General features: G+C 44.1%; 2 protein-coding genes across 2 annotated transcripts in view; both read left to right on the top strand.

Moving 5' to 3' along the window:
• Nucleotides 1–5,827, top strand: part of LOC119650134 (dual specificity protein phosphatase 18) — a 30,399-nt gene extending 24,572 nt beyond the window's left edge. The window contains exons 2-3 of the mRNA XM_038052665.1: nt 4,889–5,263; nt 5,332–5,827. Of these exons, the coding sequence (XP_037908593.1) occupies nt 4,889–5,263; nt 5,332–5,524 (568 nt within the window). The 3' untranslated portion in view covers nt 5,525–5,827. The remainder of the gene's footprint in view (nt 1–4,888; nt 5,264–5,331) is intronic.
• A 4,481-nt stretch (nt 5,828–10,308) lies between these two features.
• On the top strand, nt 10,309–12,452 carry LOC119649462. The gene is made up of 5 exons (XM_038051617.1): nt 10,309–10,600; nt 10,687–11,647; nt 11,700–12,053; nt 12,119–12,167; nt 12,239–12,452. Exons 1-5 carry the CDS (start codon nt 10,448–10,450, stop codon nt 12,345–12,347), a joined length of 1,626 nt encoding a protein of 541 aa, XP_037907545.1. The 5' UTR covers nt 10,309–10,447; the 3' UTR covers nt 12,348–12,452.
• Nucleotides 12,453–12,769: the final 317 nt, after the last annotated feature.

Below are 12,769 nucleotides of genomic sequence, written 5' to 3'. Positions count from 1 at the left end.
TCTTACAAACCCAACAAAATGGGATTCTTAGGGTGGAACTGCAGAGTGTCTCACCAGAGATCCTTCTTAGATCATAGTTGGATGCTTTCCAGTTTAGATCTCCCTGCAGAGGTCTCCAAACCCTTCAGAGACCCCAGGAGGATCAACTGGAGGAAATTTGGTCAAGTAATCAAGTACAAACTCTTCAGTGTGCAAATTGGCAAGATTGGCACAACAGGCGAACTGGAGTCAAAGGCCGGAGCTCTGGAAAAGGCATCCGATACCGCCTTTAAAGTCTTGTCCCCTGCTAAATACAGCAGGAAGATACTGCCACCGTGGTGGAATGAAGATCTCTCCAGCCTCAGGAAGCTGACCAGGGAAATCTTCAACATCTGCTAGAGGCATAAATATTGCAGTCATACCGAACTGCCTGAAGAAGTACTAGTAGGTCACCAAGCCCGCAAGTGGCGGTCTTGGTTTGACTATTCTCAGAACATCGAAGAACATCGAACATCCGCATGGCTCAGTAAGACTCTGTCCAAGGAACATAGGAGCCCATCCTTTCTTAAAAAGTCGGAAAACTCCAGGACAAAATCTTCTGGTGAAACCTTGTAGCTGCTGGTTCAGGCGCACTTTCCCACCAGCTAGGAGGATTGTCAGACAGAGCCTTGCTTGGAGGGTTTGCAGCCACCCCAGCCTTGCGAGACTATGAAATCGGTAATAAGTAATCGACAATAAGATCGACTGGGCTATAAAAAGCTTCTCCGCATATAAATCTTCGGATCCAGATAGCATAATTCCAGCCATGCTTTAGAAGCAGCAGGAAAGGGTTGCACCATGACTTGCCGAGATTTATCAGTGCTATATCCCTTTAGAATACATACCATAGCCCTAGAGACCTGCACAAGTGGTTTTCATACCGTAAGCGGACAGGCGCGGCCATGAGCCCGCGAAGGACTTTCGACCAGTCAACCTGATCTCTTTCATGTTGGAGACCCTACAGCGATTCCTGGACGTCCAGTTAAGGACGCCTTTCTATAAGTCCCAGCATACCTACCTCAAAGGTAAATCCACAAAAACCACTCTGCATGATGTAATTGGCACGGTTAAGCGGTTACTGCGGTACAAACAGTATACCCTAATGGATTTCTTGGATAAAGAAGGAGCGTTCAACAACGTTAGTACCAGCGTCGTCAAGGAATCCTTGACCAGTATTGGTTTGAAGGGGTATCTTACGCATTAGATTATATCCATACTAAGAACTATAATAATCCAGTCGGATCTGAGAAGCAACCACTTGACAATTTTGCGAATATTAGAAAGGAGCGGGGTGAAGAAGTGGCGTCTGCCGACGGTGATAATACTGTTAGGGATATTTCCGTCTATTAGGAGCGACATCATGGAAGGAGTGTTGCGAAAGAAGTGCTTGTGGCCGCAAGATACGTACTCAGCATAAGTCCAACCAAAACGGAACTGATGCTATTTACCACTAAGACAAGGGTACCTGAATTCCACCCACCATGGCTGAATGAGAAAAGATTGGTTCCTTCTTCCAATGTAACTGGTTGTAATCCTGGATCCATAGCTAAATTAGGGATTGAACTGAATGGTTAAGAAGGCCTGTATAGGGGTCTCCGGCAAAAGATGGTTCTCTGGATATGGGGAGTCCAATCTTAACGTACGGCTCTATTTGTATGGCGGCGGGCCTTGAGCAAAAAGTACTGTAGAACCAAGCTTAATAGGATTAAAAGAACCATGTCTGCAATTGCTACTGGGGCTTTGCAGTCCAGCTCGGCAGATGCTCTCACTGTACTCCTGCATCTCTTCTTCCTAGACCTCCATATTAAATACTTTGTAGCATGCAGTGCCGTCAGAGCACTTGAGTCCGGATGCTGGATGTCGAAGCCCTACGACCATAGTAATATCCTTGACGAAGTACCTCGGGAAATCTGGGCATTCCCCACGGAATGCGACGGATCAAAGATGGTCACTGAAGTCAGTGCGGGATTTTTTCAAATACACACAGTGTATCCGAGTCGTATGGTCTCCCAGGTTCTACCAGGGGAAGTGTTGACTGTACTGGAAGCCTGTCGACAGCTGGGGTATCATCTGAGCCCCAAGCGTAATATTGCCATTCTGACCGACAGCCAAGCGGCCATTAAGGCCTTGTACTCAGCGTCTGCATCCTGGTGGGGCAGTACAGAAATGCGTTGAACAGTCTGGGTGGCACACTCAAAGTGAACTGCCCTGGGTTCCCAGTCATAGGAACATTGAATAGAATGAGCGGACTGACGGATTGGCCAGTCGAGATTTTGCTCTTGGCAGTCCTTAGGCAGGTACAGTCGGCGTCTTGCTGGCGGCTGTCAAGGGTGGAATCTACTCACACTACTTAGCAGCCGCTGACCTCAGATGGAGAAGGTTCATCACCCGTGTCAAGTCAAGGAAGATTTGGCTCGCTTATAACAAAACCCGATCACGAGAGCTGCTGTGCCAGTTGCGTGCAAATGTATAGCTCCAGCTGTAGTCAGGCCACGGACACTAGTTAAACTATTCTTTGGGGACCTCAGAGAGGTCTGAAATTAAAAGATCATTGACTGCAAAGGGTTCCTGGTTTTTTGTTGAATCTGCTCCCAGCCGTGAATATACCTTCAAGCTGCCAGAGAAAGAAGCAGTTGAATGGCTTTGATGGTTTGCAGTGCTTTTAAAAGTACATTAGATGAAGCAAGTCTGGTAATGGCGGGTATAATCCCAACCGATACTATGGTGAAAGAAAATAGCGTGCTGTACCATGCAGAAGCAAACAGAACGCAGGAATATGTCAAGGTCAAGGAGGCTGCTTCAGGCAATATCTGCATCAGTACGAATTGGATGATTCAAGGAATTGTCCTGAATGCAGTGGCGCGCCAGAAGCTCCGAGGTTCACGACGAAAAAAAGAAATCTGAACTAAGTGCTGGGAAGGATCATAAGATAAGAAAGAGTTTCCTCCGCAATTGTAAAATTACAGAAGCTACAGAAAAAGACAAATTCAAACCCAGAAGCACGAGTGCCTAGCGATGTGACGCTGAAGAGACCGAGGGGTGGGTTTAGCTCCCGACTATTAAATGACGCAAAGGTCAAAGACTACTTTAAAATTGTAGCACTTTACTGGATTAAATGCTTTTGGAAGAAACATGTGGGCTGGTAGCCTGCTAATCTTAATCAACAACACTTCGTATAGGGACGGACTTCTCGGCAACGACTTTTGACTACCGAAAACAGACTATGATTAGTTTCTAGAATATGTGTGCACGCTCATCGACAACGGTGGCGAAGGTCCCCACAATGCTCGCTTTCTCCAACTTGAGCGGGAATTCCAGGGATATAAACTGGACATTTTTGCCCTATTCCGCCATGCACTTTTGCAATCTGGAAAGCCTAGTAGTAGCAACCACGAATCCGGTGTCGGGTTGCTGCTGATGGATACCACAAGGCTCGCTTTCTTGAACCGGGGGAGCCGATTTCAAACAGACTTCTAACTGATATATTTCAATCCAGGTTAAGGAGCATCACAACTGTACAAGTGTTAACGGAGTGGAGAAGGATGCTTTCTATGGGCAATTAAACGCGGTTCATGGGAAGCTTCCTAAAAGTGAAACTGTGATCATGATGGATGATCTGAATCCCAAAGTGGCATCTGGCAACACCTTGCTCGGATATGTGATGGGTAAGCACTGTCTTGGTGACTGAAAATGGTGGGAGGTTCGTCGATTTCTGCAAATTCCGTCGCCTCGTCATCGATGGCACAGTATTTAAGCACAGAGCCTGCCATAAGATCAGATCGACCACTTCGCGATCTGCTGTAGATTTAGGAGTTGTCTTCTGGATATGCCTAACAAGATAGGCGCTGACATCGGCCTCAAAGGGGATCACCATCTGATGGTCGCTTACGTTCCCTTGCGTATTGTACCCGCCACTTCTCACAGGGTCGAAGAGTTGCAACCCCCTAAATTCAAAATCGATATGTATAATCCAGCTGTCGCCCGAAAATGGGAAAGCTATCTTGATGCTCGGTTGGCAAATACACTGAGTAACCCGCCTGTGAATTTCAATCAGCCATCAAACATCGCCTTTTCTCGGGTGCTGCACATGTGGTCGATCACGACCCGAAGGGGCACCATAAGATCTGACTGACTGCAGAGTTGTGGAAGTGGATCGATGAACGAAAGGAGTTGACAACTGTGAGTTGACCACTGTGAGTTATGGCGATACCGAGGGAAATCGCGAGAAGTTCAGCGTAGTGTATGCTTTGAAAAGTGAGCGCTATTGCGCTTGCCAGGGAAGCGGGAGATGACGCAGATTCCAATGATTTCAGAACTGTGTACCTCATCACGAAAAATTTTACATATGGTCGCAAATCTTTCGATGGTCTTTCAGCAGCTCTGCAGGCTGCCAGTTGTGGGTGGATAATCTTTCAATGTTCGATTTTTTGGGTGGGGAATTTCAGAATTTCAGCCCCACTCCTTGAAGGGGTGGTAACTTTATGGTAAGAGAAGGTTGGAGAGGGGGGAACGGTGGGGGAGTGGTCCTCTCTCTTCAAACCTGATGAAAACTCGTGCTGGTAAAAAATGGCAATTCTCCCTTTCCCCCGCCTTTAGAAAGAACGCTGCAAACGGGGAATATTTTGGTAGTCATGTCATCATGGAAAAATTTGATTTGCCAACCCCACCACCGGAAGGGGAGGTGGAATAAGAAATTCCCTCCTTTCTACGAAGCGCCCAGCTTTCGGTATTTCGACTTGTTAAATGATAGCCAGGTTATCAATCGAGCCTTGTTGGGCAGCAAATAAAAATATCTTTTTGCAAATGCTCTTTCCTCAATTTTCCAGCTTTATCAAAACTTGCATCTAATTTTTCTCTCTTCTATTTTCAGATTACACTTTCCCGGAATATCTGAAATCCTACCTTCCCTTCACCTATGCGGGGCAGGACTAGCAATGCCATTGGTTTTGAGCAAACTCGGAATTAAATTTGTTGTAAATGCCGCCCCTGAATTACCAGATACCCCATTACCTGATTCAAAACCCCTCTATCTACGAGTAAATATCCTTGACAAGGGAGATGCCGACCTCAAAACTCACTTTGACGAAGTCGCTGATCTTATCGAAGAAGTTCGAGAATCAGATGGAAAGACATTGGTCCATTGTGTCGCAGGAGTCAGCCGATCTGCATCGCTTGTTATAGCCTACCTGATGAAGCATATGGGCATGTCTCTAAGAGACGCCTACCACCATGTTAAGAGCATTAGGTAATTTCTGCAAAACTATTAATCTCAAAATTAAAACTAACTATCATAAATTGATATCATCTTTCCAGACCACAAATTCGCCCAAACATTGGCTTTTTTAGGCAGTTGATAGCCTACGAAGAAGAGCTTCGGGGGTCAAAATCGGTTGAAATGATCTACCGCGAATCGCTGGGGCAAGAAATCCCTGATGTCTATGAACCTGAGTATCGAGCAATGGAGGAATTTTACCAAAGGCAAAGACGAAACGGAAAAAGGCGTTAGATGTCCTACTCCCCGAGTTTTTTTACACTAATACTCCTTAAAAAGACTAACGTCAAATTCTCATTTTCATGTTTTGAAAAGTATTTTTTAACACATTTATATATATGTCGATACATTCGTGAACTAGTTATGTAAGGATCGTATTATTCGTAAGGATAATTGTTATAACTGAATGAATGGTATATGTTAAGGGACCAAATTTAATTTTTATATGAAATGTTCATAATTTATAAGTTTGCTGTTTAGGCATGACAAAAAGAAAGGATATTATATCTTTTTATTTAATAAAAATACATAACAAAACTGTATGCATTTTTCTCTGAAGCGAGGTACCTAATAGCATTCCTCAGAATTCAATCTGGTAATAAAATAGTGCGTCAGCCATGACTACACGCGTTCCCAGTTGGTTCCTGACAATACACTTCATCTATCATTAGAGTGTTCCAGGGGCTCTGTTTCTTCTGGGCTATTATTCCCCCCTATTTCAAGGGTGAATCTTTTATTAGTCTTGGCGCCACTTTACAAAAATCTGACATGTATGTCAACGGTGAAGTGTCGTATATAGTCATCGATTTGAATTGTGCAAAAGCTTCCTTTTCTGGAGCCACATCCAGACGAAGAACGAAAAAGTTGACTGACGGTTTCGTCCAGGGGTGCGCACTCAGGACTCCCAGCATCCTCAACAAAAAATTTACTACAGCCTGATTTAGGTCTGGACTTAGGACGGATTTCACTTGAATATAATTCGTACCCATTACGTGTTTGGGAGGAGCAAATTAGAAGGAACGACTTCCAATGGTGACACCATGGCGGTATCAACTAAGGACAAATCTGGAAATATCCCTGCACTGAACAGCTCTCGCGGTAAGCAAAACCCGAACTCACTAGTAGAAGAAGTACCTGAATCAAGGGAGGTATTTCAGAGGAGGATCGCTAATGAGGACTCTAACGCACCTTATTCAGAACATAGAGATGAAGGCTAGCGGTGAATATTCTAAGGAATACTACAAGGCTCTGCTCTTGGCAATTCCTCGGCGAATACAGTCGGTGTTCCGCTGGCGGCTGTCGGGGGCCGAGTCTACTCGCACTACCCAGCAGCCGCGGGCCTGAGATGGCGAAGGCTTACAAGCTGTCCCAAGTCAAGGAGAAATTGGCCAGCTTATAACATAGCCCGATCACGAGAGCTCCTGTGCCATACGCATGCAAATGCATTCAAGATTACGGCGGTCTGCACGGAGCACTGGCCCATAGGGGACCATGCCGCTAGGCTCGGCTTACCCTACAACTCGCAGGAAGGGAAGCCCTGATGCACTTTCTATGCGATTGCCCAGCTCTGGCTAGAGTCAAGCTGCGGACACTGGGTAAACCATTTTTTGGGGATCTCAGAGAGATTTCTAGCTGCAGGGTCGGAGAGCTGCTTTCCTTCGCGAATGCTACGGGCTGGCTCTGAACTAAGTTCCTTCAAAAATACATCAAAGAACTGGCATAAAATGAACAGAAAATATGGGAACATATCACTGAAGGAACTTTATCTGACCACCAGCCTGAACTCTGCCATGAACTGCACTGTTGGACTCAACACGCAATAATTTCGCTACAGGAGCGACTGAGAAATGCTGCAGCTGGAACGCGACGATTCACTGCCTTGATCAAGTGACACCCCACCCGACTTCGCATTATTTGCAGTAAGTTCATTTTCGAGATTTGTATCTTCAACTGATCCATAATTGGGCAATCAACAAAGGCAAAAATGTAGTACTTGTTAAGCAATCTATCAGGCCAAGGACGACGACTGGTCCAACACTTATCAATCACCAGTGAAAATTATTTAGACGCGTGGAACAGAGTGAAGGACAGATGTGACAACAAAAGGCTGCTGGTGACACATCTTCTCAACAAACTGCTTTCGCAACCATCAATCTCTGCCGAATCTGCATCATCCATCAAGAATTTGCACGATGTGACAAACGAATGCTTGTTATGCTTACTGATCGCATTATTCACTTCTCCACCGCGTACGCATGACAGACAGGTCGACATTATGCCGAGAAAGATGCCTTCCAAATGAAAGACACGATCCACAAAGCGGCCTCTGCAACCCTCAGGGTCACTAAGCCAGGTAAGCGGTACATCAAGCGAGATTCTTGGCTTTGGAATGACGATGTTGAAATGAAGGTCCGTGAAAAAAACGCCTCAACCACAAGTTTATCGACGATAAAGTGCTCGCCAATTTACAAATTTATAAGAATGCCGACCGAGGAGCAAAGTGCTGGCGTGTCTTGGTGCGTCAGCGAACGCTACATCTATAGTGATCACCAGGCAATCTTCTTTGAGTTTTGGTTGAGCTGACTTTCATAGAAGTGTGGTTAGATCAACCAGATAAAGCAGGCACGTCTATGAAAAGAGCTGTCCATGTGGAAAAATGGATCGCCAAAGCATGTGACACGTCCATGCCTAGGAGATGCTCATTCCCCAGTAGACGACCAAATTACTGGTGGAATGGTAAAGTGGCCATCCTTTGATCAGCCTGGCATCGAGCCAGAAGAGCGGCTCAAAGGGCGGTTGGTAGAGCCGATCAGGGGCAAAAAGATTGCTCCTATGAAGCAGTCCGCAAAAGCCTCAATCTCGCCATTCACCGATGGATGATTCAGCGATGCAAAAAGGAATGCTTTACGGAGTTATGCTGAAAAGCGGACGTAAACCCATAGAAGAGTGCTTATAGAATCGTGCTGGGACGATTCAGAGGCCGTTCATCTCCGCAGATCACGTGTCCTAACCTCTCGCTGAAAATTATCCAGGGGTTATTCCCCCAGCAAGAAGAGGGCACCGAGACATTCCAGCGAGCTCGCGGTGTCGCGGTAATTCCGCCAGTCACCACAGATGAGCTTCAGGAGATCTGCGATAGAATAGGAGACTACAAATCCCCTGGCCTGGATGGGGTACGGAATTAGGCCTTAAGCTTGCCGTGTAATCCAGACCGGACATTTTCGCTGAATTGTTCGAAGCGTGCATGTCCAAGGGGATATTTCTAGCGGCATGGAAGCGGCAAAAGTTGGTACTTCTGCCTGAGCCTGGTAAACCATACAGACTCATATGTCTTCTGGACACTATAGGGAAAATGCTAGAGTGGGATAATCTATAATAGATTACTCTCGATTATTGAGAGCCAATGTTGTCACAAAGCATCTCGAAGATGCTGAGTTATACTCAGTCGAAGCAATCAGTGCTGTTAAAAGTTGGTTAGAGAGCTCTGGTCTGACACTTGGAGAGAAAAAAACGGGAGTGGTCCTTATCACTAAGCGGCGGAAGAGAAATTACGCCTGTATTAGAATTGGGAATCATATCATCACTTTCAAGCCGACCATCAAATACTTGGGGGGGGTGACAGACTGGAAGCTCAGTTATAGATAACACGTGCAGAATGTTTGCGTCAAATCAGCCACGGCAAGTATGGCCCTGGCAAGGATGATGCCGAACGTGGAAGAGCTACGGTATACCTCTTGGTTGCGTATTCTAGGGCGTTGGCTTCAATCATACTCTATACGACCCCAGTTTGGATGGAGGATATCAGCTAATATTAACAAGTGGAGTGCAGTCTACAGGAAGACAGCCCTGAGGATGTACTCTGCTTTCAGGACTATCTCAGATGATGCAGTGTTCGTCATCTCGCCATCATCAGATGGCGGACATATACAATGCGAAGCTTATTTCTCCCTTTCGCAGACGAAGAAGGTTGAGAGGGAGAGAAAACGGTGATATTAATTATCATATCACCTACTTTTTCACGGAACACAGAGGATATCGCCAGTACCACAGACTGGTGTATCCAGACCAGTATGTTTTGAAAATTTCCAGCTCCTCAAAAAACAAGTCGGAATACCGGAAGCTCGCGCTTCGGGTCTAAAGGTTTTGTGTTCATCTTATCTAAGAAATTTCAACGCACATTTTTCTATCCGTATACAGCTACAAAACTACGAGACATAAATTCACAAAAAATTGTAAAGTTTCACCCCCTATAACTTTGTTAATAATGGTAGGATTTTCTTCAAGCTTGGCCGAATTGTACACCATGTTCTTCTTTATATCTATGCTAAATTTTGTATTTCTGTGATGAACATAAACATAAACATAAAAAATTTTGCAGCCTCCTTTCACATGTATGGGAAGCCCCCCCTTAAACTTAATACAAAATGGCACCATTTGCTGCATGTGAAGGGAACGGCACATACTCTTACCAATTTTCGTGATAATCGGTCCAGTCGTTTCCGAATAAATCGGCTGTGACAGACAGACAGACAGACAGACAGACGGACAGACAGACAGACAGACAGACGGACAGACAGACATCGAATCGATTCTAATAAGGTTTTGTTTCACACAAAACCTTAAAAAGACAGATTCTGATAAGGTTTTGTTTCACACATGGACCAGTTACAATCTGCTTTTCTCCGACTGCTTTCTGTGACCCTTTCCATTTTCCTTCTTTCTCCGTCTTATAATCAGCCTTTATCTGGAAAATTCGCAGGTAGTGTTCCTTAAATAATAAAGTTTCTGAAAGGCTTACGTCGTTGTTATGATACATAAGATAGGTCACTCCTTGGGTTAAATTTTGGTCGAGCTGTTCGCCTCATCTGCTCTTTGAGCGAACTTGGACCATTTTTGGGGCCAACAATGTGACCTATAAAAGTTATAGATTATCATACATCGAATATGCGTTACAAAAAAAGCACTTGACAATACGTCATAACTAGAAATACTTTCAAAATTAAAAATAATCATATTAACGTCAGGACATATCGCAATTATAGCCAAAATTTCGAAATGAATACGAATTAAATTGATTAGACCTTCTATGCATCTTTTAGTCAATCTAAAATCTCATCTCATCTCATCTCAGCACAACAGCATAAAAGTCTATCCAGAATGACGGAAGAACAATGTTGTTGCGAGGACAAAAAAGCGTGTGGAAAAGCCAGTTGTCCTCGTCATCGCTTTTTGACAATCGAATTCCCAGATGGTTCGTGCTTCCGAAAATTGGACACTCGACATATCATGCGAGGTGACGAACTGGGGGAGGTAATGGGGTTTATGCCAATCTATAACATATTTCTTAACATTTTAGTCCTGAAATTTCTATAAAATAAAAGTATCTTTCCCATTAGGACCCTGCTCTGGCGAATAGATTTGAACATCATGGTTTTGCCGTCTATGAAGGTCGAAAACTGAAGCAAGGACGAGATGGAAGAGACAGCAGCCAGTCTCGACACGCAAATGAGGTCTTAGCTTCAGAAAACAGTCCTTCTGATCATCGACTAGCATTAAAAGGTCAAAACGACAATAACATGCTTGACACTCCTCAAGTCTACCATGCACATTATTGCGGACATTTGGATGCGAGAGGTCGTAATTTTGACGAGTTTCTAAATCCTGGGAAACATTTGTGTTTACGCAAAGGTGGACGCTGTGAGGAGCAAAAAAGAAATACATTTCAAAGCGACAGTGTTTGCCCCACCAAAAATGAGCACTGTAAGTGTCACATAAGAACAGAAAATGAAGCTGAAAATAAGTTTGTTGGTGTCAATAAGTACGCTCTTAGAAATAGACACCAGGATGACGTGGGTTGTGAAAACTTAAGTGCAAATGAATACCCCATCGGAGGTGGCTGTCCTTTTAAAAATGAAGCCATCCATAAAAACGATTGCCCTCATTTTTATGAATGTCCTGCCGAAAGTAAGAGAGCCAAAAGGGTCTCACATGCAGTTGACAATGAGTATTATGCGGAAACCGTCTGTGATGAAGGCAACTCCAAGGAAAATGAATGTAACAACAATACATGTCCTAACCAATACCGGTTCTCCGATAGGAATTACTATGATAGTAGCGTTTGCCCCAATGAAGACCTGTGTTCAAATATATCTGACAGATGCAATTGCCCATTTGCAAACGTGCGTCCCATTAGAAAAAACTGCCCACTTGAAAATCAGCATGGTACCAGGGACGGGGATTCCCTAGGAAGTCAAAGTTTATGTGACGAGAAATATGCTATCAAAAATCAAGGTCACGTCATAGACGAGGCCGGAAAAAAGCATGGTTTGCGTGGTGTGAAATTGCACGAAAGACCAGGTAAGACTATTTATAAATAAAGGCAACAAACTCCTCTTCAGTTGAAATTTAGTTCAAGGTGGTGGTGAGAGCCAAGTAGTGCAAGAAATAGAACAGCAATCAAGCCTGTCAAGCATAATAAAGGAAAGTGTAGAAAATGAGGTTGAACGCACCAAGCATATACTATCTCGGGTGAGGACCCCAGAGGAGATCGAAAAAATAAGCCAAGCTCTTTCCGCATCACCTCCTTGGTCGGTACGAAAAACCCAGGCACTCCCTGCTCAAAACTTTAGTAAAAAATCTGAAAAAGAGTATGACTCAAAACTGCGGAATCAACCGTGTCCTTCGAAAAGTTATCTGAATAACGTAGTACATGTTACCGTGGATTCCCTTGAGAAAGTAGTAAAAGCTTTAAAAAAGTCCTATAGTAAGTGATGAGGGTGTATTTTGCAATGATAACAGTTAAAAAAAAATATCTTAAATATCTTCTAGAATCGAACGATGACTTGAAACTGCCGGACGATCCTGAACTCTCGAATAAGTAAGTTACCAAACCGTTCTACTCCTTAAACTGCGGTTCACCTACTTCATCTTTATTAAAATAATTTACAGAATTTTAGCTCGGAAACTAATCGAAACTCAAAAAGGTGTTGATGAACTAAAGGAGGAGATGCAGAATTTATTACACAGTTTGCAGGATATCCTTTTAAAATTTATCTAACAAATATCGGGGTAGAAGGTAGAAGCAGGAAGCGGTTTGTTGAAAGTCATTTTTGTTGTTAGCTAGAGTCTAAAAGTGCCCTTAATATTTAATCATAAGCGCCCATTTGAGAAATACATAAGGAAATGAGTATTTAGAAAACAGTGATGCATCCTTTCAATTGGTGGGGATCCTATTTTGGTTCACTTGAATAAAGCTGTGGCGCGGCAGGATATTTCGAACGTTGCGAATACGAACAAATAGATGGCGCGGAACTCTCCACTTTTAGAACTCGCCACGGGAGTGGAGGATTAGCGGTGAGAAAGTGCTGTTGGTTGGGACAGAAAAGACTGCATGGAAATAAGCCGGTCTCTTCTGTCTCAACCACCAAGGAGGTTGGTAGTTGCCAGTATCCGTCATTCTCAGCTGTGGATTGCAATATT

Source organism: Hermetia illucens, chromosome 2 (genome assembly GCF_905115235.1).
Source record: "Hermetia illucens chromosome 2, iHerIll2.2.curated.20191125, whole genome shotgun sequence".
NCBI lineage: Eukaryota > Metazoa > Arthropoda > Insecta > Diptera > Stratiomyidae > Hermetia > Hermetia illucens.
Note: the sequence above shows the minus strand (reverse complement) of the source record. Positions and strands in the feature narration are given on the sequence as shown.